Source organism: Zalophus californianus, chromosome 2 (assembly GCF_009762305.2).
Source record: "Zalophus californianus isolate mZalCal1 chromosome 2, mZalCal1.pri.v2, whole genome shotgun sequence".
Classification (NCBI taxonomy): Eukaryota; Metazoa; Chordata; class Mammalia; order Carnivora; family Otariidae; genus Zalophus; species Zalophus californianus.
In genome coordinates, this window is record NC_045596.1 from 148,438,289 (window position 1) to 148,465,663 (window position 27,375).

At 37.6% G+C, this 27,375-nt stretch overlaps 1 protein-coding gene and 1 non-coding gene across 2 annotated transcripts in view; both read right to left on the reverse strand.

Moving 5' to 3' along the window:
* Positions 1 to 25,637, reverse strand: part of LOC118356751 (40S ribosomal protein SA-like) — a 95,864-nt gene extending 70,227 nt beyond the window's left edge. Inside the window, exons 1-2 of the mRNA XM_035726352.1 lie at positions 25,535 to 25,637; positions 24,691 to 25,418 (exon numbers count right to left, since the gene is read on the reverse strand). Coding sequence (XP_035582245.1) covers positions 24,691 to 25,418; positions 25,535 to 25,637 — 831 coding nt within the window. The remainder of the gene's footprint in view (positions 1 to 24,690; positions 25,419 to 25,534) is intronic.
* Positions 25,485 to 25,634, reverse strand: LOC113926113. Its single transcript, XR_003521189.1, has one exon. It is a non-coding gene; the product is annotated as a small nucleolar RNA SNORA62/SNORA6 family (small nucleolar RNA).
* Positions 25,638 to 27,375: the final 1,738 nt, after the last annotated feature.

Consider the following 27,375-nt stretch of genomic DNA (forward strand, 5'->3'; position numbering starts at 1 on the left):
AAGGGGTTTTAGAAAGTCCCTGGGTTTCTAAATGTCTTTGAGGTGAGCCAATAATCTGGGTTTTTTAATTTTTTAATGAATTCATTTTTTTCTGTTTAAATTCTATTTCATGATGAAATAAGGTCATGATTTTTTTTTTCATCGTATGAGCAATATAATTTATTGTAGGAAGGAAGTTAAAATAAAATGAAAGCTCTTTACCCTGAGGTAACATTAACATTTTGGTGCATATTCTTTTATGCTTCTCCACATACATCCATGAAGTTCTGTGAGCCTACCTCTCTCCAGGAGCCCCAAGAACTCTAGGATTCTCCACTTCCAGTCTCAAAGTTTCCTCTGGTATAAGAGGAACTAAGTCTTATGCTCATTTTCTCCATCCAGATCTTTGAGGAACAGAGGTTATGTTTGTGACCTGTGGTTCCTGAATTTGCTCTGCCTAGATAAGGAAAATGGTGGTTGACTTGGATTTGAGAGAGATAGGTTGCATACTCTTTCAGAATCCCTATTCTCTTTCATAAAGTACCTCGTGACAATAGATTAACCCTTCTCATACCCCAGTCTTTGTATTCTTCATGTTTTCATGCATTCCATGGGCTGGGCAATATGACTCCCCCGAGGCCTAGTCCCAGAATGTATTTCATCTTAGAAGACCATCAGCAATACAAATTTTCCTCCTTATAAGGTCTGTTTATTCATAACTTTTGGTCATACTATCTCTTGAAAAATTTATCTCTTTATGGGACGCCTGGGTGGCTCAGTCGTTAGGCGTCTGCCTTGGGCTCCGGTCATGATCCCAGGGTCCTGGGAGCCCTTGATCAGGCTTCCTGCTCCGCGGGAAGACTGCTTCTCTCTCTCACTCTCCCTCTCGCACTCCCCCTGCTCGTGTTTCTTATCTCACTGTGTCTCTCTCTGTCAAATAAATAAATAAAACCTTAAAAAAAATTTACCTCTTTGTGAATGACTTCTTTTTTAGCATAATAATAGCTATTCTCCCCCCAAATGTACTAAAAATATATACTATGAGAACTGATGTTGCTACACTCCATTTTCAGGCAGAGCTACTCATTGATGGACTTGACACGACAGTTTACAGTCTGAGAATGTTATATAGAACAATGGTTGTTTGAATTTGAAATTGTTCTCTGTGTGTACATGTCACGTGAAAGAGGGTGACTTGTCTGTTTTGTGCATGCGATATGTCACTTTTGTATTTTAAAGTACTCTTCTGTAAAAAATTTTTTCGTTCTAAACATGGTTTCTATGCTGTAGCTCTGTTTGTTAAGTGTAGTTCGAGGTTGAAAATTGGTGAATAAAAATGGTACCAAAAAAAAAAAAGAGTGTACCTTCCAAAGAATGCCCTGCACTTTTTCTCCACTAACTGCCATCTGCATTTTAGTCTCCTCTTCCTTTTTTGGTGAGGACATAAAATCTTCACTGCACTAAATTTTATCAACTGTTTATTTTCCATTGTTATTAATTATATAAACTTGTTTTCATTGTTCAATTGATGTTTTTCATTGGTCAATTGGTATCTTTGTTTAGAATGAAATAAATCACAATTTGTTGCATTCAAATTAGTGGAATTAAAAACACATTATAATGGCTTTTCATCTATATGAAGGTTTTCAGGGATGAATTAAAATTACTAAGAAAGGTATAGTTGTGTTTATTTAGTTGTTTTACCGCTGTCACCCATGCGTTGCCAGATTTCCATCATGAATATTAAGGAGACTGCCTATCCGCAGTCTCCTCTAAAATGCATAATAAATCTTAGTTTCCCCATATATTCATGTCTTGCAAACTTCTTCCTATTATTATCTGTATGAGTCAGGAATTTTGCTCACAAGAAGGGAAACCAAATCTTGTGGTCATAGCAACATTGTGATTTTCTGGACTGATATAAGAGGTTCAGAGAATTGAATAGAACCCAGAAGCAGGAATCAAAGCTGCAGGGTCAGTCTGTCCTGGAATGACACCCCAAAGTTGCTGGGCAAAACTGCCACTAATTGATCATTGATAACGCCATTAATCCTAATCACTTTTTAGTCATTGTCTCATTTGGTCCAAATTAAAAGTAGTGGGGAAGGGGCGCCTGGGTGGCTCAGTCAGTTAAGTGTCTGACTCTTGATTTCCGCTCAGGTGATGATCTCAGTGTTGTGAGATTGAGCCCTGCGTTGGGCTCTGCACTAGGCATGGAACCTGCTTGGGATTCTCTCTCTCCTTCTCCTCCTTCCCCTTTCCCCCCTCTTTCCTTGTCTTAAAAAAAAAAAAAAAGTAGTGGTTTCGAGTGCAATTGGCTGAAGTGTTTCCTCCCTTTGGATTCCATAGTGGGAGGTTGGGCACTGCATTTCTTCAGTATTGTACCCATGGGGGATTCTTCTGAAAGAGAAAGGGAAAATTCATGTTGGAAATCCAAAAGAAAACACATAGCCTCTATAGTTGTCATTATCTTAGAAGTCATGATAAACCTAGTTATAAGGAAATGAATCTCAGGGGAATCATTTTCAATGGGAAAAGAGAAATATAAAGTAGCACCACATAATAAATGAAAGGAGGCAGTTTCATAAGAGATGTTTTGTGCAGGGGTATCTGGTAAGCTTCTTTAGCAGGGATCCTACTGCATAAACAATAATTTTAATTGTCAAAGTCTAGTAAGAAAACAAAAGAAGGGATTTAATATTCAAATAGTGTAGTCATCATGCCATGTGAAAGCCAAATGACATGATGATTCCCTGTGTAAACAAAGTTTGGAATATCAGTATAATATTCATATTGTCTGTGCTGATTTTACTTCAGGAAAATGATGTCGTCTGCCATATTAAATCAATTAATTAATTTAAATTATTAATTAATGTTAGTGTTAATTTTAATTTTAATACAACTTTCAATGAATACTAAAATAATGTTGTTAATGAAATTTTGTTTGTTTTTTTATAAGTTTCATTTGGTGTCATAGTTATATGAGAGTCATAAGGACATAGGTTTTACATCTGTTTTTATGTTTGTGCATATGTAAGTCCAAAGGGCAAGACATTACCCATTTTAGAGAAACACTACTCTTTCCTAGCTTTGATTAATATACACACACACTTACCTTTACTCCAAATGTCATTAAGTGACCCGCTAGAATACTTTCTTGATGTCTTCTTATCCCTATTGCCATGAAAATAGATTAAAAAAAAAAACCTGTCATTTTGTATTGCTACTTTTGAGAAACTCCCATGTGGAAGGCAGTTCAGTTAAATGGTTAAGAATTCAAGTTTTGGATTCAGACAAATTTATGATCTTGGGAAAGAAACTGGGCCTTTGGTTTCATCATTTATAATCTGAGGCTAGTAAATAATACATCACTGCATTGCATAGCAACCCGACAAATAAAACCTAGTACATACGAGGTATTTGATCAATCATAGATATTACTGTGAACTTTGGAATTATATAGTGAGAAAGCTTTAGTATTGTTTGAGGAGATATTTTCTGGGATGCTTGTACTTGTTTAATATTTATTAGGAGAAAATAGTGTTTAAATTCTCAGAAATTAGAATAGCCATTCAAAGAAAGCACCTGATCATTCAGGGGAGATTATAAAAGGAAAGGACATGAAAGTGACAAGCTTTCGTGTTCAGTCAAAATCGCTTTAGAGTCACCTAGTGATCTATAGCCAGGGAAACCTGGCTCATGAATGTTTATTCTCTGCACCAGCTTGTTTCTCTTCCATTTCTGTCTCATCTTATTTTTCTCTCCCTCTCTCCCTCTCTTAAACACCACAAGCACTGTTATCAGACCAAAGTGGGTCGGCTCCTTGGTGAGTTACAGAAAGAGACTACACCAAGGGGAGTTGCCTCACAAGGTTATCTTTATTTGTACAAATAAGGAGATCACTGGCAATAATTTCCAAAGGTGTGCCTCCCTAAACAAGAGAAAGCAGGCTCCTTTTATTAGGGCTTAAGATGAATATTCAGAGAGGAAGGAAGGAAGGAAGGAAGGAAGGAAGGAAGGAAGGAAGGAAGGAAGAAAGAAAGAAAGAAAGAAAGAAAGAAAGAAAGAAAGAAAGAAAGAAAGAAAGAAAGAAAGAAAGAAAGAAAGAAAGAAAGAAAGAAAGAAAGAAAGAAAGAAGAAAGAAAGAAAGAAAGAAAGAAAGGAAAGAAAGAAAGAAAGAAAGAAAGAAAGAAAGAAAGAAAGAAAGAAAGAAAGAAAGAAAGAAAGAAAGAAAGAAAGAAAGAAAGGAAAGAAAGGAAAGAAAGAAAGAAAGAAAGAAAGAAAGAAAGAAAGAAAGAAAGAAAGAAAGAAAGAAAGAAAAAAGAAGGAAAAACTAATACCTGGCTTTTAATCTGCTGAGATTCTGTTTTAATTTGTTTGGAATGGGACTGGGCTTCTATCTTTTTAAAGTTCTTCCAGGTGTTTTTAAAGTTCAGCTTTGGATTGTTATTGCCCAATATACCATGTAATTAAGCCATGGCAGAACACTTCCACCAGAGAGACGTGGTCCTTGACAGACGATTACTACTTACTTCGCCTTAGACATACAGCCCACAGAACGCTCGCTGCCAGGACACAGCAAGCACGGCAGCTAGGAGAGCGATGGTGAGATACCTAAAGCAATACCTCACTGACTGATGAGAAAAAGGAAGACAGAGTTATCGGACAGTTATGTGACGCAGAGGATTCCCGGATTAGGGACGGTGACGTCCGAAGGAGATCTTTGATGGTTAGAGTTTCTTCAGTTCTGTGATCCTGTGATTGTAAGTGTCCGAGGCCTGAAATAACTGCAGCGGGGTCAGGGGAAGGACTGAAACCACAGAGAGAGAAAGTTTTGAAATGAGAGCATGGGTTCTTCTTTCTCTCTTGTGTTTCACTGCGGGCCTTTAGCAAATATCAGAATCGATTTCTCCTGCAATTCTCTTTTCCCTTTCCTGGCAGACAAAGCCTAGGTGAAAATATCTAAAGGGATTTTCCCCATTTTCCTTAACTTATTAATATTCCTACTAAGACTATAGTCCGCTAACAGATCTCAATGGGTTCAACTTTTCCAAAATACTATTTGCCATAATGAAGGGGCAGCGTTGGTATCTACTTATTTGTCTCTGGTCACTGTGGAGAAAAGTGAGAAAGGCAAGCTAGTAGGCTTCTACATCTGGCACATAAATGAAGAGATTCAGCCCCCTTTTTACCTAAATATCTCCTTCTCTGACTTATAGCATTTGGAGATTTGCTTAAATTCCAATTCATATTTGCAACTTTTTTTTTTTTTTTCAGCTTCTTACCGCCCATCTCCATCTGGAAGACCCACAGTAGAAACCTTGCCCATTAGGCCCCATTGCATTTTCTCTACTTTCGCAGGACCTAAAGCCAGAGAGCTATGTGGTGTCTACATTTTTTTTTTTTAACCATTGACATCTAATCCATCCCCCATATACCTCCTAAGTGTCCTAGGATCTGTACACGTCCCACTGCTCTCTACCTCTATGAGAAACCTTTATAGATGCCATCACGTCTCTGAATTACCGTTACAGCTTCCTTACTGATCTCCTGGCCCTTAGCTTGCCTCTCTGCATTGTTCATGGAGACATTTTTCAGGCTGTGGTCAGAATATTTAAAAATGCAAATCTGATAATACCACTACCCTAGTGCTAACCTTTCAGTATTTCTCCGTTTTTTGTTTTTTGTTTTTTTTTTTTTTTGGATAAAATTAAACTTCTTTACCAAGGACCTTGAAACCCTCCTTAATCTGTCCCCTGATATTCCTCTGCAGCTTCATTTCTAGTCAGCACCCCTTCTCATATTCTGCATCTCAGCCAGATTGAACTGATTTTACTTCTCCAACCATTCAGCCTCAATTCTGGGTCTTTGTACGCACACTATTGTCTCTATTTTAAACATTCTCTTCCTTTGCCTAATGTCTATCATCGTTCCACCTTAGTTGGCACTTCCTCCTAGAAGGCACCAGTCCTAGCATTTGTCATCAGGTAACTGTCTTTTTGGCAGCATTTCCCATGTGACTGGAAATTGCTTGAAAGTGTGGCTCATATACTGCTTCTCCATCACTGTATTCTCTGTGTCCAGCAGTGTATAACACGCAATACTGCTTGTATTCGTCTCACGAGGGGGTAAAACTTTTAATAGGGGCGCCTGGCAGGCTCAGTTGGAAGAGGGTCTGACTTTTGATCCTGGAGGTGTGAAGTTGAGCCCCACAGTGGGCATCAAGTTTACTTAAAAAAAAAAAAAAGAAAAGAAGGACTCTGGAGACATAAATTAGAGTAGTAATAAGTTCTGGTTCCTTCTTTCTCTGGATCAAATGTATTTACCTCAATTATGAAACTTGTAAGGAAAGGAAACCTTAAATGGATATATTGTATTTAAATCCTTTTGCAAAGACATTCCCCTTGTCTTTCTTCAGCTCATACACTGATATTCAAGTTTGAAATACCTACAGTATTTTCCAGCATAACATCTTTTGATCCAAGAGATCCACAATACAAAGTAAAAACAATATCTATTAATGTATTTACTTAGCATGAAGTCAATCTTAGAATTTAAATAATTACATGTGTTCAATTAACTTTATCAGAAACTGAAATTTAAGAGATGAAAAACTATTTTTACAAGCTGACACATTTAATTATCATTTTAGATAAACCTATTTTGAAATATGTGATATTCTTTTATTTACTGGGGAGGGGAGAGAGGCAGAGGGAAAGAGAGAATCTTAAGCAGGTCCCATGCCCAGTGCAGAGCCCACTGTGGGGCTCGATTTCATGACCCTAAGCCGAAATCAAGGGTCAGATATGTAACCAACTAAGCCACCCAGGCACCCCTGAACCTGTGATATTTTTGAATTTATTTACCAGTATGACCAAGACTCAGAGTATTTACTGACAACACAGTTAAGGGATTATATTAACACATTGAAATAATAATAATATTGCAAATTTGGTGTTCTTCATTGCACATTTCCATCAGCATTTCTTTGGTATCAAGTACACACCAGACACTAGAAATAGAAAAATCTCTGTGGGACATCAGGAATGTAAAGTAACATTGCGTTGGGACAAATACAGCAGAGTGTGGTCTGCTTTTTAATGAGGTAAATCTAGAGTGGGGTAACATGACACTGGGCCACCTTGTTGGGTATCAGTAAAAATCATGCAAATACCACTCCAGGCAGCTACACCAGCATGGGACTTTGGTGGCCACTTTGGTGGGTAGATGGCGTAACTATAAAGCAGAACCACCAACAGCAGCAATGATGAGGCAGTTGACAAGGTTCAGAGACTTCTCCATAAAAGGCTGGAGCCAAAGGAGGAGGAGAAATGTGGGTGTCATACAGCAGCGGACATGGCTTTCATAAGAGGACATATGGGACACAGCTTGAGACTTTTAAGTAGTAACCAGTGTAATGTCCTACTCATTTTTCCAGTGAACATTAGAATCAGACCAAACATATTTATACCAGAGTTGCTACTTCACAGTTATTTCTAGGTTGTAATTCTCTGGAAAATGCAAGTTATTATTATTCTGTTTTTCCAGGAGATTTTTTTTTCCCCTGAAGTTAAATGCTTTTGATATAATATGCTGTACATACTACCTCACTTATTCTTGCCATAGTCCGAAGTGGTTGGAATTGGCCAGAAATACTTGTTTTTACTTCACAGAGAGAGAGATTGATGCAGACAAAGTCTTTATGTGGAGTCACCAGTCACCAATGTGGAATACAGCCAGACTTCTCCAACTTCTGACCATACTGTCTCTTGACTATGACTCTGCAGGCTGGGGATGGGGATGGTAGACAGTCAGATCAACCAAGATCCAAAATCTTGATTGTTTGTAGTTATTTAAATTCCCGGTAGCTCGTAGAAACATACAGGACCATGAGTTAGCAAGAAAGTTCAATTTCCACCGGTGGCCCTGCTACTCTGTTGTGTGACCTTTGTCCCGCAGCTACCCTGGATTCCATTTCTTCCTTTGTGCATAAGGTGTTTGGGCCAAATCAGTGACAGTTGACCTGATGTCCGTGGCCCCTGCCCTTCACACCCCCACAGTCATATCACCCATGAATAGTTTCAGGGAGTTGACAAATCTAAACTGCTATGCAGCATCTGGAAAACCTGCGGTTTTTTAAGTGGAAAAGCAGAGATCATATCAGATTTTCAGAAAGGCTGTGATCAAAAATCACTGACAACAAATTCACAAAATAAAAATATATAATTTCAAAGGCCCTAATTGACTTAAATACCTATGATACTTAAATACTGTAGGGCTAAATGTGATATGTAATGAGGAAAGCCCTTTCCCAGGGCAACTTCTAAGTACTAATGGTTATAGAATTTCAAAACAAATAGCCCAAAGCCAATTTTCAGAGGGATGTGAATAAATATGAGAGGACAGTCCATGACATTATTACATCTCTAAGTGTCTGGAATTCTAGTACTTTTCAGTCTCTTCATTTGCTCTTATTTCAGGTTATGTGTCTACATTTCCTTTGTGAGAACGCCTGAGGACTTGTTGAATCATCTGTTTTGCAGACATGTGGGTGCTCTCAGTTCTCACAATATGTTAATGTTTTAAATTTAAAAAAAAAAAAAAGTTCCTAAGAAGACAAATTTGGTTGAGATCCCAATATGTAAAGTTCATGTTTTTGGTGGCAAACTCAATAATGTGCATCATGTTGAAATCACGAAATTATTCCAGAAGCTGTATGTGGCTTTGGGGGAAAAATACTTTGGCAACAAATAAGGGAGTTTCCTCAAAATTTCTGAGTGCTTATATTATTCTCAGTGGGAGATTGCTAATAGGGCACTTGGAACTTATCCTGTCTTTGGAAAACTAGGGAATTCTTACCATTATGCACATGGGAAAATATAGCGTTTTGTTATTTGGAGAATAAAGGAAAATAAATGGTAGTCCATCTGGTGGTCAGGGACAGCTTGAATGATTCCCAAGTTAATTTTTTTCTTTTCAGCCCTAGCATGTCTTACATGCACATTCCAGGGCAAATGTCTTCAAACCTCTCTTTCTAGGCAACAGCAACAATACCCATGATTGTACCAGTGCCAAGACTGAAGCCATTGCTCTAAGTCATGATATTCTCGGCTGTCAATGGCAACTCTGTCTCCTTTATCGCTATTCTTACTTTCTGCCCTGTCACTATGTTCAACTCATTCTTCGAGCAGATGTTTTCTGGATTTCTCTTTTTCTTTTCATTCCCACCATCTAGTCTTAATTCCATTTCATCTCTACTACAGTTACCTCTCTAAATGCCCTAACGTTTCTTCCCATAATCCTTTCTCCTGGAACTTAACTTAAACTGAGCAGTAAGAATTCTTTCTCATCCATTCTTGATCTGAATATACATATTATCATTATAATATATAATATTTTATATGTATATTTATTTATTTATTTCAGGATCCTTTGGTACTTATAAGTAAATACAATCTATAAGAAAATCTTGTATTTATTTTTTCTCACCCTATATGTAATCCTCTTTTGCACAATAAATTTGTCCATCATATATATTCTACAAGGTGCTTGACATTAAAAAGAGGAAGACGATAGAAAAGAGCCTTTGACATTGAAGGCAATCACAACTTTGTAGATTAAGCAAATGTGTAGATAATCATACTTTTCTTCTTAGCACTTGCCAAAATGATATTTGATTTACTGTTTAATTTTATCTCCCTCACCAGGGAATAGACTATGGCTGCCAGTTCAATATTACTCCCAACACCTAATTCAATTCTTGGCACACAATAGGGCAGAGGACATATTTGTTGAATTAATTACTGAATTATAGCTAAGACAGTAATATTCTAATAGTGACACATCTGAGCTTCGGTGGAGGCAACCAGGATCTATTTATTTATGCGTAGAAAGATCACAGATTTCACAAAAAAGACCATGTCTGAGCTGAGACTTTTAAGAATCAGCAGGAGTTGAGGAAAACAGGCTTAAGTTGTAGCAAAGGATGAATATAGGAGGTATGAGGAGATAGAGCTGGAAAGAACTTTTTTCTGTAAGCCAGCATTTCCAAAAGTGTCTTCTGAGGACACTCGTCCTGCCTGTTGTTCAGAGAAAATCATTTTCCATGGGCAGTAGTGGGCTGGTAAATGTTTAAAAAGTTTAAAAAGTCCTGATTTGTAACACATATTGGGAAGAGATGAGGAGCAGCGTACCATTTGCAGTATTTCTACCATACAGATACAACAGATGGAAATAACTTCAAGAACATAGATGGGAGTAGCATGTAGTAACTGTAGGGGAGGAGAAATAATTTTGCCCTCTACCTTCTGAGTAATAAAACAGAAATAATAGAATTTACTGTTTTCTATTACTTTCCTTTATTTTGTATTCCTTTTTTTTAAGATTTTATTTATTTATTTGACAGAGAAAAGAGACAGCGAGAGAGGGAACACAAGCAGGGGGAGTGGGGGAGGGGAGAAGCAGGCTTCCTGTCCAGCAGGGAGCCCAATGCGGGGCTGGATCCCAGGACCCTGTGATCATGACCAGAGCTGAAGGCAGACGCTTAACCAACTGAGCCACCCAGGTGCCCCATTCTGTATTACTTATATTTATTTATAAGAGAGAGAGAGAGAGTGTTTGTGCACAAGTGGGGGTAGGGGCAGAAAGAGAGGTAGAAACACACCCCCCAGTGAGCAGGGAGTCCAACATGGAGCTCTATCCCAGGACCCTGGGATTATGACCTAGGCCAAAGGCAGACACTTAACTGACTGAGCCACCCAGGTGCCCCTTCTTTATTCCTTATAAAAGTAACATATCTCCCAGGGAATGCCTACTCCAAATCATATTCTACCTTTTCAGATTTCTGCTTGAGCCATACCTTTTTCCAAGGAGTTTTTTTTTGTTTATTTTCAGATAATTGTCAACTGGCTGTAGTTATGCCTATTACCCATTTTCTATTTCAGTCTTCCCTATTTCTTACCCTTCTAATTTCTAATTTATCTGTTTTTTCCCCTAGCACACCATTTCTATTGAACTGTAGTTGTAAACACAACGTAGTTTAACATAGATTTGTGTTCATGCTTTTCTCACCTCTGCTATAGATCACAATCTCGTGAGTAGACTCTGTGCCTTCCATACTTTTACAGTTCTAATAATGCCTGTACAGAATTCCATAGAGTGTTTGCCCATGAAAATACTCTATTTCTAGCCTAAGAAACTGATAATTATAGAGAAGAGGTACTAAAGGTACATGCACTTTTAAGAATGCTCAGGTGTCATTTCCAGCTTACACAAGCTTGTTAACCAGAGCTAGAAGCCAATATAATGGAAGATTTCGACAATTGCTTGGAAATAATTCTGAATCTGTATAAAGGTTAGCTAGAGCAAAGGGCTGGCTGTTACCTAATTTATCATCTGAACCTAGGACTCTTGGGAAGTGTGCCAAAAGAACAAATAAAAGAATCTTTACCCTCTTACTTATTCTTTAATCTCCTCCTCCCCTCCCCCACCTTTTTTCCTCCTTCTTCTCTTCCTCCTCCCTTCCTCATCTTCCCACCTCTACTCCCTTTACCCCCCTCCTCCGTGTCTTCACCAATTTCAATGTTGAGCTAAATAATTTTGTAATTCTAATCATACTCTAGGAATTACAGAAATAGAACCATCAATTTTAGAAATGCAAAATGGAAAGGATTACAAAATAAAACTAAATTATCATATCGTTTGCCGTGGCCACTGGTTTTCTTACCACTGGACTTCTTGATTTATTTCCTTAGAAATTTGAGAAACATGGGTGGTAGCTCTATAGCTCTTATTCTTACCCAAACTCTTAGAAGTGCAGGCAATCTATAATGCTACAGTGTTTAATGATAGAGAAATAATCCAGCCTGTTCATGGTCATAATGCTTCCATGTTGAATTATGTCTATTATATGTAGAATATCTTTAAGGAATTTTCCTCCCGATATTGTAGTATAAAATTAGATTATTTATTTTACTATTAAGTAAATTTATATATTAGCTCTAGAAGGAATTGGAGAAACCATGTTGTTTAACTGCATCTACAATATCACAAAGAAGACCTCAATGCACATAACTGGCCTGCTGAAGGTAAGAGGTAGAAAGCAGTTACATTCTCTCCTGAGAGCTATGATATTTTTTGGCAACATAATTTAGTGCTTTTACGGAATATTCATTTTGTAGTCCCCAAGAGATTCCTGTGATTTCTTTGCTTGACTTTTGGAGCCCTATCTCTTCACTTCACCCTCTTTCCTTTAAAAAAAATAAAAAAATTTCCCCCAGGGGCACCTGGGTGGCTCAGTTGTTAAGCGTCTGCCTTTGGCTCAGGTCGTGATCCCAGGGTCCTGGGATCGAGTCCCGCATCGGGCTCCCTGCTCCGAGGGAGGCCTGCTTCTCCCTCTCCTGCTCCCCCTGCTTGGGTTTCCTCTCTCTCTGTGTCTCTGTCAAATAACTAATAAAATCTTTAAAATAAATAAATAAATATTTCCCCCAAGGGAGATGAAAACCCTCCCTGGCCCTGCGTGGCTTACTGTAAGATGAGAGTTTGAGGTGACCTCAGGAGTAGGTGAAGGAGAGAAAGATGGCGTATTCCACAGAGAGAAAAGCTCCTGAGGAAATCACTTTAGAGCGGGACGTCTTCTCGGTCCTGCCTTCCCTTTTCTGTCCTCTTTTCCTTCACGCCTCGTGGTCTTAAGGCCATTTGGCAGACCTCTCTCATGAGGAAGGGTTAAGGAATGTATTACTACTCCTGGAGAATTTGCCATTTTAGAAGGTAGCACCTTGACATCCCATCCCACCAGTGTCATGCCAAGAATGGAAGACTGGCCAAAAATAGGCACTGAAATTGCCATTGCTCTTTCAAAATTTCATTGCACACTTGATGGTTAAGAAAGAATGCTATGAGTCCCATTCAAAATTCTTTTTTTTTTCTTTTTAAGGCAATCTGTTAATACAGGAGGCCCAGAGAACAATTGTAGCTAGATGCTAGCTTCTGACAGCAGAAGAAATTAACATGGCCGCAAAGCTGGGCAAGAAGGCCTCATGTGATAGAATGAGAACATCCAAAAGACACCCCAAGTTCAAAGCATTCTATTTGCCCTCATTGAGTGATTGGTCTTGATTTTGCTCTCCAGCTGCCAAAATTTATTAAACAACTGTTTTCACACATTGGAAATAGGCAGCACAGGACACTGATCTTTGAGAAAGAAAGTGAGTAAGGTGAGCCCTGTAATCATTTTTATCTTTTTTCCTTTCTGGATTGCTTCAGAGGAAAAGGAATCCAAGCAGAGGCCGTAGTTTCATGGATTCCACTAAAGAGACAGACTTAGAATTCATATAGGGTGAGGGTCTTCAATTTATGTGGCAAAGCACTAGTGAAGAAGCAGAAAAAGAGCTATAGAATCTCATATACCAGTCCCCTTGAGTCTGTTGCTGAATCCTAAGCTGTGCATAAATAGGGTGAAACTCCATGAGGCCAGGCAGAGGACTATCAGGGAGCTGATACATCTCTACAACTCACAGGGCTTTCAAGTTCCAAATAGCTAAGAGTAGAAAGACTTCATTAAGAAGATCAATAGAGAGAAGGCACAAATTGCTAATATCAAGAATAAAAGAGAAGTTATCACTCTAAATATTGACATTTTATTCATTCATTCATTCATTCATTTACTTGAGAGAGAGAGAGGTGAGCACACAGGGGTAGGAGCAGAGGGAGAGGGAGAGGGAGAGAGAGAATCTTAAGCAGGCTATAGGCCCAGTGTGGAGACCAGTGTGGGGCTTGATCTCACATCCTTGAGATCATTATCTGAGCCAAAATCAAGAGTCAGACACTCAACCAACTGGCCAGCCAGGCACACCTACATCCTATGGACAGTGTGATGCCAATAATCAGGTAATTTTAATAAAATGGACAAATTCCTTGAATAACACAAACTGCCATCAACCAAGAAAGGAGGTAAAATGGAAAAAGAACAAAGGTCTTTATTTGTGGTCTCAGAATTATAATTCAGGGAGCACAAATCCTAGCAGAAACCAGAAAAGTGTTCTGCCTGCAGGGTGAAAGCAAGGGATTTTTATGAGAAAGAGGAAGGGGGGCAATTTATGACTTGGATAAAAAAGAAAAAAAATTGTCAATTGGTACTAAGAGGCTGAACTGCTTTTGGTCACACATTAATTGACTATTCTATTGGTGTTAACAAATAAAACTATTCCTGGTACGCATTAGTTAACTATTCTGTCTTCAGGAAGTCCACAACCAACAGTCTTATGATGAGGATGCCTGATGTCCTGTTGACTTTTTACTGACAATTGTTTATAAAACAGTTGTCACTTCCAGCCCAGCCAAGGATTTTTTGCCCAGTTCAAAAAAAAGCCATTTGCTTTAGAAAGGAAAGTGGAGCTTTTCTCAAAATAGAGTCTCTCAGGTCCACAAGTTTTGTACAATTCCACATGACTAAAACTGACATAAGATGAAATAGAGAATCTGAATAGCTGTGAAGCCACCCCATCTTGAGATGGCACTTTAGGCTTTCTATTCTTCCTGGTTCAGGATGTTTTGACTAAGGTAGCAGGGTGGCTCTATGTGAAGACCATAGCAATTTATTAAGAAGTATATAAAACAGAGTGTCTAGACATGAAGACACCAAGGTAGAGAATGTGGAGAGATACTAATGCAAACAAAATCCCCTCAGAAATCCTTCAGTGAAGAGTCAAAATGATAAAGTAAAGCTTGTGGGGGAGACTGAGGAATAACATTCAGAGAGACTAAAACTGGGATAGTGTAGTATCTTGGAATCAAGCCATTGGGAGGAATTCACTTGAAATTCAGAAAATGTTTCATCAAATAAAGCTGGAGAAGAGTGAAGTGAAAATGAGAGTCTCAGGACAGGTAAAAGTGTTAGTTTTGAAAATAAGAGCAGCGAATTTCTTTGTGACAACAGTGAAGTGGATAGGAGGAAATAAGGTAAATTCTTCAGATAAGAAAAGAAGGAAGTCAATAAAATTTTACTGTTAATGGCTTAAATCTTTTCAGTGAAATAGTATCTGGGTTTGAGTGTAGGGTGTAGGATTCCACTTAAAGAATGTGGAAATTATTTAAACTAGCTTCTAGGGTAAATAGAAGAAAAAGGTTGCTAATTAGTTCAAACCTAGTTGGATTTACTTAGCGTTCCCTTTGCATATAATCAGCAATAGGGGGTGTGAGAATAATGGAAACCATAGCATTAACCCAGAATGAGGCACTTCCCTTGCCTGTATCACAAAATGTTAGGAGAACAAAGGGTTCTAAGTTGATCTATGGCCATCACTGAAATGACTTACCATAAAATCTAGGCTGCGACAATAAAAATGGCACTGAAATACAAAAGGACATAAGAGCTTAGAGAGGAAGTTCTCTGAGATGTAGTACCTTTTCTCTGTGAGTTAAGATGGTCTGTTTTATCTTCTTGTGCTGTCATTTAACGTATGTTTTGACCATGTAATCTTGTTTTTAACTAAAAATTAACATTCTTTACTTTAGAATATTCTGTTGCCACACAAAAATATTTAATCATGCTTAATACCTTCAAGAAAGGTAGCCAATTAAAATAAATAGAATCCCTTACTCTCCGAGAGATACTCCTTATTGTAAATGTAAATTGTAAAGGTACTTTATCTTAAAGGCTGAGCCTAAGTTTTTCTTTAATGTTCTCAATGGACAGTTTGTGTAGAAAAGACCAATATTTCTCCATCAATGCATGTAGGACTTAACTGTGATAGATATTAGAGAAACATGTAATATGATAAAAAGTCCTACCCATTGTTCAATCTCCATTGAGCTTTCTCTTTACCAAGATTAATTATGTGGCTATAGCCACATTATGTTCTTAATACTCCCCTAACAATGTATTAAGTTGAATCATATGAAGCTGCCATTTTTATAGGTCATAAATGGTTATGCATTCAGTTTCATCTGCTTCAATCTAGTATTTCAAATTTTATTTCTCTGACTTTGAAAATACTAGAAATTGATACAGTGTCTGGATATTAGTGAGTGAAGAATTACAGTTTGCATGTGCCATAAACTATTTTCAATATTAATTTTTTAAAGATTTTATTTATTCATTTGAGACAGAGAGATCCAGAGAGAGAGCATGAACAGGGGAAGAGGCAGAGGGAGAGGGAGAAGCAGACTCCGCACTGAGTTGGGAGCTGGACATGGGACTTGATCCTAGGACCCAGAGACCATGACCCGAGCTGAAGGCAGACGCTCAACCACCTGAGCTACCCAGGTGCCCCAATATTAAACTTTTAATAATAGTACAATACTAGCATTACTGACTTTATTTATTTATTTGTTTATTTCTGTATTTATTTATTTGACACAGAGAGAGAGAGAGAGACAGAGACAGAGAGCACAAGCAGGGGGAGATGGCAGAAGGAGAGGAAGAAGCAGGCTCCCCGCTGAGCAGGGAGCCTGATGCAGGGCTCCATCCCAGGACCCTGGGATCATGATCTGAGCCAAAGGCAGATGCTTAACTGACTGAGCCAACCAGGTGCCCCTGTGCATCAACTTTTAGATTAGCTTTTTAAATCCTTTGAAAAATAATTAGTATTTTCTTCCTTTTTTTATCATATAACATGTTTCTCTAATATCTTTCACAGTAAGTCCGAGGTGCATTACAGAAGAAATATTCTTTTCTCTACAAACTATCTCCTTTATTTTGACTTTGTACTTATAACTCATGCTTTCAGGCATCATTTACGCTGACGAAGTCAAAGACCCTTTGGATTTCTTTTTGCTTATTTCCTATCTAATGTTGGCTTATGAATATGCAGGTATATTTTCCCATTTCTGTTGTTAATTTTTCTACCTGTTTTTTTCAGACCAAATTTTTTTCATGTTGAATAAAAATGCCAGGTTGAGCTCAGCTAAATTTTACTGATAACCTTCTGAGTGCTTAGTAACTTATACTACCCCTTTCTACAATAAGGATGTCAGTTGAAAACATCAATTATAAAATTAATAAGGTTTCCCAGTTTAACAACATTTTATATTGCTCGCTTTTGCATAGATTGATAAAACAGAAAAGATGTTAATTTTTCACTTTTTTTTTTGTAGAAAAGGGGTGAGTTTCTAATTTTTAATTTAGAATGTCCAGTCATTAGATACCTTTAAGAATTTGGTTTGTACAACTGATGTTTGTCACCTTGATTTGCCATGTATATAATTCAATCATCTGGATATTATGCAAACATCTCCAAAACTTGGCAAGAAAGCACGACTTTCCATATCCAATACGTTAGCCAAGTCCCTGAATTAGTATTGTTTAGAAATATCTGTCTTCCCAAGACAACCCTGACTAAAATGAAACGTTTTCTGGTGAACAATTTTCCAAGCTTTAAGGCATCTGTGCACCCTGTTCGGTTCATCACAAACAGTGACTCCAAGGATTTGGCGTTAGGAAAATGATTGTAAAACATTTAAATCATGCAGTACAACTTTGTTTTTTTTTTCCAAAGCAGCCACAGAAATGGCAATATCTCTGCAAGTGAACACTGAGTTTATCCCACCTGCCAAATATATAAATGTTTACCTCTTTGAAAATGGAAGAATGTATAGGTTAAATAAATTTAAAAATATTCTTTGTCTTGTAAGATCACTCATACAGCCCTGGGGAGGGTCTTCTCTTCCAGGTGAAAGATGTTCTTAGGTTGCCTCTCACTATTTCCCTTGCTAAGTGATGAATCTCTCTCTGGTGTTTCCTGGATTTTCGTCCTTCTCTGCCTCTACCTGGATGTTTATATCATGTCTCCGTCTTAGGGATGTGGGATGTATGTGTGTGTTGTGGGGTGGAGGTGGTAAAAATTCCAGCAGCAATCTTGTTTTGCAGATTGTATGCAATTATCAAGTGTATTTGACTAAATATCTCTGAAACGTATGATAAGTTACAGTTTCCTAAGAAACATTGATTTTATCCCACTAGTCTTCTTAGGGAGCAATTAAATCTCTATTGCTCGAGTTTTATTTTATCATTCCATGGAAAATCGGGCTTCCATTTTCTGGTTGAAAAACAAATACTGTGCTCCACTTAATTAAATCAGGTAATAATGGGAGAAGTGGAGATGTCCACCCCCAGCAAGGAATGGAGTGACCAGAAGTTGAGCAGATAGAGAGCTAAAATGACTTTTCCAGCTTTCTGACTCAGGTCTCTATGGTCTACTTTTATTACTTTGTCTGAAATGCAAATTCTCAGAATGCCAGACACACCCATATTCCAATGAAAGTACAAAAACAAAATTAAAAGCCAACCACAGTTGAGTTTTCATTGTCTCTCACTTTGATTGGTCTTGTTTCTTCAGCCTTCCTTTCCACCCCAACCAACCTGAATAATCAAAAATTGTCTCTGTTTAATAGGAAAAATGCCTGTGCTAAGAGGATAATTCACACAAAGAACTTTCTTCTGTAAATAGATACTCAATTGACTGTCAATAAGCCCCCTCCTCTTGCTGATGGCTCTGAACACTACCAGATATTATTGATGTGTTGTTTTTTGGTGGTACAGCTGAATTTTACTGGGGAAAGTAATACAGAGAAGGACTTTCATATCCAGCCCCTATTGCTGTTGGGCCTGTTTTCTCTTCTCACACAAGATTAAGGGGTAGGCTTACTTGAGAGTCTATGTTCTGGCAAGCCTTGTTGCTGAACTTGGCAGGAGCATTAAAATATCTTTATTAGAAACCATGAATCAAGTTCCATCACAGAATTCATAACCTTCCAGATCTGGCTGCCTTCTTTTATCAAACCTCACTGAAAGGTGTGGCTTAAAATAAAGTTTATTTTAGGGTGCAAAGATCCAGTGATAATGGTAAATTTTCTTCTATAGCATATACAGGAAGTCTTCATTTAAAGTAAAACACATCAACCTGTGATTTAAAAATGTGCCACAGAGTTTCCAAATATAATCCAGAGAATTTTGCCAATAAAGAGCTCAGCTATAAAGAAACAATGATGGGTTTTGAAAAACACCAGTATTTTCTTTAAGCCTGATGAAAATCCATTGGCTTTGGTTCTCTAAAGATGCATATTGAAATCGTTTATAATAGGAAATTCTGTTAGTGCTTTCTTAAAGTAAAGGTATGAAATTGCTCTCTTAAAATTGCTTCCAAGTTCTGGAAGTCCAGTTTGAAGGAGTCTAAACTCTCAGAAATCTACAAGACTTAACCTGCCAGTCAGGCATGGGCCCCATTATCAAGAAAAGCTATACACGATGAGAAGAGTTTTAACACATTGGCGAGAGAAGTGTGTATAGGCTCTCATAAACTCGAGTCTTATTTTTCCAGCATGAACTGCAGGCTGGAGGCCTCTCACCAGTGACAGGTGACATTCAATAGACAAATCTACAGAATGGGCCACAGAGAATCCCAAGCATGTCTTCAATCCTAGAAATGGTTGTAGGGGGAAGGGCAGAGAAGAAGCCAGTCTCTTTATCAAGATGGGAAAAGTTAGAATATCAGTCTACAGAGATTAATAAAGGTCAGATGGCATCTTCAAGAATAGTTTTGGTGCGCCTGAAACTAATAATACACTAAATGTTAACTAACTTAAATTTTAAATTAAAAAAAAAAGAATTGCTTTGTTGTGTACTATCATTCTGTACAAGTGACGGGATAGGCTAGAACAAACATTCTTTTTTTTTTTTTAAAGATTTATTTATTTGAGAGAGAGAGAGAGACAGCATGAGTGGGAGGGGCAGAGGGAGAAGGGGAGAGAATTTCAAGCAGACTCCCTGCTAAGCAAGAAGCCCAACGCAGGGCTTGATCCCACCCACGACCCTGAGATTGTGACCCAAGCTGAAACCAAGAGTTGGATGCTTAATGGACAGAGCCACTCAGGTGCCCCTAGAATAAAAATTCTGAGTCATCTGTGTGAATAATAGAATTGTCTAGATAGATAGGGCTTAATGGCAGTTTAGGACTACTAAGTAGCCAAATCACTGTTTATGTATGCTACAGGTGTGGATGTGAATGCTTTCTTGACCTAGTGCTTTGGATAAAGTAAAACCATTCTGTTTTATTATTTTTGAAAATGTTGGTGAGTGGGAGGCATTAACTTTGCAACAAAAATGCTGTGTTTTTAATATTGTATGTGATGATTTCATAGAGAACAATTCTGTGTTAGAATAGAGAAGGAAAGGCACTTCCTATTGTAGCTCCTATTACTAATTCTTTGATACGTAGATAGTTGGGCTGTAGATTTAGTGGACTAAACGATTAATGTATATTATGTCCCTTTAAGTCTTAGATGACGCAAGAATGCATTCTTTTTTTCAGCTGTGTAATAGCAGCTGACTGAAGCTGGTTAGATCCTATTGTCTTCCAGTGTCTAGCCTACTGCTCTTAATAGTTCAGAGGCACTATACCAAGGTGGAACTCGGTTATTTTGAGAGATTAAATTAGGAAATGGAACACCTTAGCTCTATGAGTGCACTTTACCTGCCCCCTGGCACATCTCACAGCCACTGTATGCTGTAAATACTCCTTGTTTATGAAGCCTTACAATACAAGCTTGACTGAATGGCTGAGGAAAGAACACACCATTGTTTTCCCCCTCAGTTGCCATCTGTGAAGAACATTTTGGCTTGGAAGCTTATGCTTCACTTCCTATGTAATCTGGAGGCTCTGTCAAAAATTAAATGGAGTTTGAGCAAATTTTCAAAGATCTGGGAGGTGTTTCATGAAACTCTGGGTGTTTTTTGTTGTTGTTGTTGTTGTTTAGATAATCGTTATGCCCTTCCTCCCTGGTACAGACTGCCCTTCACAGAAATCCTCATAAATTAAACTTCTTTCCATGAGGTGGAGAGATGAAGAAAGAACGCCTCTGTTTTAGTTTCCTCCATAGAATAATGCATATTTGGTTTATATCATAGAAGCTGACAGGTTTAGAATCTGCTTCCAGATGTCCAGATGGTTTAATAAAGAAAAGAATAATAATATATTACATATTTTCTTTTTCTGATCCAGGAAGAAACGGCTTTATGTCAAGTTAACTTGGAAGTTGTAAGATGAAGGAAACTGTTATGTAAATAAAGAAGACTGATAAAACAGAAGAAAACAGGGCAAGTAAAGACACCCTGCCCAGAAAAAAAAAACCAAGAAGGCATATAATAAAAATTACTTTTTTAAAACAAAGACTGAAATGTTTATCTGATTTATCACAGTCTGAATTATACGTATCTCTAGCTCCTGAGGTAATCTCAAGTCCAATATATTTGCAAACAACCATGTCCTAGAGTCTTTGCTGTACAATACAATAAAACCATGTTTCAAGTTAAAGCTAAGATAAAAAAAGAAACTATGAATAAGCAAGTTAAGACTATGAAGGTTTACCTAAGGCAGACATTCATCAACATCCAGGCATGTGACTATTTGGAATAAACTTGATTTATATGTATAAATATAAAACTGCACAACCCTTAAAAATTAAAACTTTTCTTTCCTATATGAAGTTCAGTATTTTTAAAGCCTCTTGACTTTATCTTTTCACAGAAGTATGGATATGTAGTTCATAGACTTGCTTTCTTGTTTTACAGTATCTATTTTAAACAAGGTAGATTGAAAGAGTTCTTAATTAAAGATTTTGCAGTTCCATCTTGGCTGTGTCAGCAACTTAAAAATAACAAGCTAGTACTTTGAGAGAAAAAAATGGAATGGAAAAATAGTAGAGAGATGGATTGTGGAAGGAGGACTAAAAAGTTTAGTATCGTACACTGTACCTGTGTGTGAAGCCATATTTAAAACTGGAATACTGAAAGGAAATCCATTTAACTCTTGGGAAAATGTCTCTTTCCTTTTATGATCATCTTCTGTGTGCAGTAAGTTAAACACATTCATTATATATTATTAGTTAACATTCTTAATACTTGACAATTTAATACATGTGGTTGTATTCCACATTTTTCATTGAATGTATGTATGTATATATTACATACACATATCATATATATATAATACATATATCCATACATATGAATATATACATATATACTCACATAATTTTTCAACATCAGGGAATATTCTGAAAATTCAATTGAAAAATTCATAAATGAGTTTTACAAAGTTTATGTATATTTAGATTAAGGAATGACCAGGCTATTCAAATATTTTCAGCTTTGAGTAAATGTGCTAAGATGATCAGAGTAATTCTGCTAAATTTTCCTAATCATTTTTTGGGAAGGCTGGGATGGAGGTGGGACTAAAGGCCTATACAGGCTGGCCTAGGGACCTGACAGGTGCTCCCGGCTGGTTGATGTTTCTGAACTCAACATCAGATCTGTTGGGATAATCGCTAATAGAGTACAGATAAAAATAAAATGCTACAAACTGAAAAGTAAGAGCAGATTATTTACTAAACACACACATTGTTCTATGTGCAATATAAATATAGTTATGCATAATATATTGTGTATAGAATATATATTATATGTAACATATTTTACACATGTTTAAGTTCTCTTTAAAACTCAGCAATCCTGTGAGATAGTTGCTATTTTATTGTCCCAATTTATTAATTTTTAAGTTATCGCCCCAATTACTAAGTATATTACTTATTGTATATGGAAATCCATCTATCCATTGCTATCCAGATCTGGCTTCCTGACTGAGATTTTGATAAGGTTCTCTCATGTGGCAGGCTCAAAGGCCATGTAGGCAAAATGACTGGACCTAAATTTAAACTCAAAGGCAGCAGCTCAGACAGTTCCTTCCTTAGGTAATAATTGTGCTGGAAAAAGCAAGGAGCTGATTTTAAAAATCAAAATTAGCTCTATCACAAAGCAACAGAGCTCACACCCAAAGGAAAAGTAACCTTAATTAGTATGACCTTCTGCTGTTATTCAGAGGCCTTTGGGCTCTGCTATTTAGGTGGGTACCTCATGAATTGGCTAATATACAACCTAGTGGGATGAACTTTAGACATATACGTGGGAGGCTTAGGTTCTAGTCTTAGCTCTACCAATGAGTCAAGTGGTTTTAAGTATGTCAAGGGAACATTGGGTAATATATTAACAATAAAAACAAAAGCAATATGCTCAAATGCTTTAAAAGAAAGACATTTTAAATTCAAGATATTATTATTTTTACTACAATAAGAAAATAAAACCCATCGCTATAGTCCTAAGATATTTCTTCTACAGCTTAATTTTTCTAATGTTCAGTGAATGTTTTGGTCCATTTCCCTGAAAATGTGTGGGAGAGGCAGAGGAGGAACAGAAAGAGGTAGGTCCATGGGTCATCAAAGAACTGCTCTGATGCAAAGCAGGAAAATGAAAAATCATGTGTCTACTTCATTTCTCTTATACCTTATATTCAAAACCTAAAGCTTGAGGTCGTGCTATGTATATTATTCATAAAAGTTATTTAATTTTAGAAGTTGTCTACTGGTGTCTGGGTAGCCGGAAAGATACAAATGAAAAACTATGATAGATCCTTTAATGTTGAAAATTTTGACATTAAAAATATAAATATATTCAGTATTTTTTCTGTATAGAATCTTGTGGTTTCTGTTGTTTTGTTTGCTTTTTCCTCTTGGGAATATTCCAGGATACTGAAGGTAAGGAGTCATACTGAGGAATCTACTTTAAGATTTTAGGGAACACCGTATTCTAACGCTGTCATTTAGATAACCACAGCTTCTCTCTTTGAGGTAGAGATTTTCAGGGGGAGATAAGAAATAAGATTCTTTCCGATAACTATCTCACATATTTTCTAGACATTGGATTCAGATCCTTTGGTTATAAGATTGAAGTATAATTATCAACTGGTCATGGGGGCCATTGTGGGAATGGTGTGCGAGTAAACTTTCTCAATTTTAGTTTTTTCGCGTCATACTCACAAATGTTTTATTAGCGATTTATAAACAGATTTAAATCGATCCTTCTTCTGAGTCTAGGATTCTCGGCTATACTTTATTCGACTTAGTAACTCCCATGTTTCTTTCTGGATTGTATTACTAATTTCTAGGGTGGGACTGGGTGTGTGGGATGCAGAGTAATGAGAAAAATTAAGACTTTGTAGATCCTGTGGCTTGATAAACTTTGATATTCCACCAGGCTTGTCTACTTCTGCCAGAACCCCTATGGAGGAGGACACACTGCTGGCAAATGAGCTCATGTGAAACCTAGAAGCCTAAACAGTGTAATTTTAAATATTTCCTGATTAAACAAAATAAAAGTAAAAGGTCAGAATCTCAAAAATAGCAGGATTTGACATTAATCTACTGGTGAATCGGTACCAGTGTTCAAATGAGGCTCGAATGGTGTTCTTTTTTTCCTGAAAGCAAACCATAAGCCAGACATACAGAGCAGGACTTTTTTCACTTCAAAAAAATTGTACACAGCTTTGGTTTTTCTTAATATTTTGATTTTACACACCAAAGAGTTTTCTTAATAATTTTTTTTATAAAATATTAGCTCACTACCAAGTGGTCAAGTGGTAGTTTTACACTTTAGTACCCCCCCCCTTTCTCTCTCCCTCAGTTAGAAAGAAATCAAAACATATTTTTAAGGTCTTTTTTTTCTGTAGGAAGAACAAAATATTTTTTTTTCCAAAGTGGGTTTTTGTTTTTGTTTTTGTTTTTGTTTTACAAACTGTTTATTTTCCGTGAACCTTTTCCATTTCTATTTCCATTTTGTTTGCCTTTGTGGAAGAGCAGCTTAAGACCACCCAGTGGTTTTCCTACCCATTCAGTGGCCTGAGCAGTGGGAGCTGCAGACCAGTCTTCAGTGGCCGGCTGGGCACTCCAGTCCTCAGTGGGGAACTGCTGAAGAGGCATCAAGGGCACCTGCGTGCCTTCAGACCAGCCTGCTACTTCAGGCTGAGTAGCAGTGAACTCAGGAGGTGGAGCTGTCCATTCACCCTGAAATTCCTCCTTGGTCACAGCCTTTTCAGCAGTGGCCTGCTCTTCCTTTTCAATCTCTTCAGGATCTCTGTAGAAGTAGAGATCAGGCATGACCTCCCATGGGTGTTCACGGGAAATGGTGCCACGCATGCGCAGAACTTCCCTGGCCAACATCCACCACATCAGACCCACTGAGTGAGCTCCCTTGTTGTTGCAAGGGATGGCGATGTCCACATAGTGCAGAGGAGAGTCTGTGTTACACAGAGCAATGGTAGGCAGGTTAACATAGGATGCCTCTGTAAAAGGCTGGTGGTCAGCCTTGGGATCAGTAACCACCAGAAGTCTCAGCTCCCAGCAGGCTGCCTGGATCTGGTTAGTGAAGGTTCCAGGAGTGAAGCGGCCGGCAATAGGAGTGGCTCCAGGAGCAGCAGCAAATTTCAGCAAAGCTCGCTGGCCATTATTCCTGGATGATATGACACTGACATTAGCTAGGTTTTCAATGGCAACAATGGCACGAGCTGCCATCAGAAGCTTCTCCCAGGTTCTCTTCAGATTTATGATGTAGATACCTAGGTGATAGCAGAAAGCTTTTTAACACCTGACCTAATTTGCAATGGATTTTCTTCTAAAAAACTGAATGTAGCAGAGAGTACTATCAAACTCCAGTCATAGAGGCAAGCTCTACTGGTGTTAGCGAAAATCCTGCAGTTTTTTAGCACACTTCCGACATTCAGAAGTTCATTGGCCACAAATGGCCTCAACCTTGAGCTTGAATAGTGTGCACCCATAGTGGTTTTATAAAGACTTCCTTTCAAGCTGCTTCCATAAATATTTAGAAACCTCTCTCAAATCAAACAATCTTATATTTAATGTGTTAGGGGAAAAAATGGCAGTTAAAGAATGGAAGGAAGAAGAACTCCATTTCTTTTGGAAAAGCAGAGGGTGTGAACTAAGAGCTGAACCAGCTTCAGTTATGTGTGGATGCAGTTCTAGGAGTTAATCATTGCTTTTTTTCTGGTGAGACAAGTAGAAGTTTTTCACAAAATTGGTTTCTTTCCAGGTTGGATGGAAAGTGGAGCGAAGTCATGCAAATATCTTATAAGCACAGTTGCCAAGAAAGTCATTGATTGGCAGGATCAGGGAGAGTGAAAGGGGCTGGGGAAGGGAGTAGAAGGGCAAATTGTAAAATTTGAAGTGTAGCATCCGTTCAGTTTGTTTATTGCAGGTTCCTGGCTTGAACCACTTCTAGTTCTAGGACATGTTCTTACAACTTTGCCAATTGTTGGTGTCAAGGTTCATACTCATATAAATAAGTAGTCCAAACATTAAGATATAATTTATCAACATTCTCTGCATAGAATGGCTCTGGAAAAATTAAAGTGAGGTTAGTTTTTAGAACAATTTTTGTTACGTTACTACTCTTTCCTTACCCCCACCTGTCCTTCGTCTGTAGGCAGAACTCTCTTCTTTCATGCCTTTCTTCTGCCTAATAAAATGTGTATTCCATTTCCCAAAGGTTCTTATTTCTGCTGGAGCTAATCTGATAAACTAATGCCTGATGAGTTGTTTAATAAAAAAGGTTTGCTCTTATCTTGCCCATCTAAGATTATGATTTTGAATATTAAGCTCTTTCAAAGACTTCTTTTGTAAGAATGACCAATTTGGGGTATTTTCTATAATTAGTAGAGAAAATTTTTAGACCAAGGAAACTTCAAATGGCTCACTCCCCCTTTTGGGCATATTTTTCTAATAAGACTGAATCAACTACTATATATATATATATGTGTATATATATATATATGTAGTTCTGAGATGCCACATACAATTTACATATATTATACATATATACAATTTATATATTGTGTATATATATATACACACACACATATATATACAATCATATATATATATATATATAATTAAAAGGGTGCTTGGTCCTGATTAACTTTCAGTTTTTTCCATCTGATATTCTTGAATCCATGAAATGCCACAGTGAATGAGAATAAATAATGATGAATTTAACCTTCACTATATCCTAGTATTCATTTTCTAGATAAGTCCACCTCCCCCAGATGCTTTATATATTCGTTGAGATGTTTTTGGTTATGAGTAACAGAACTCCAACTCAAATTAGCATAAGTGATAAACCAGATTTATTGGCTCACATATCTGAAAAGTCCAGGCATGTTTTGATTAAGGCAGTCTCTCAGTTTTCTATGATTCTCTTGGCTGTGCCCTTCTCTGTATTCTGGCTCCATCCTCAGATTGGCTTCCATCATAGCCACAAAATGGCTGCCAATAGCAACCAGGGCAACATGTTATTTGATTTATATCCAAGGGGAGAGAGACTGTCCCATTTTATAATCGTTTAACAAAAGTCTTGAGATTTACTCTGATTGAGCCAATCACGGCTCAGAAAGAAACCAAATGCTGGTTTATCTGGGCTTTGGTGACAGCCTCTGTTGAAACAATCTTTGTTTTATCTGGGGTAAAACAGCTTTGAGCTGGGATGGAATCAATCCATCC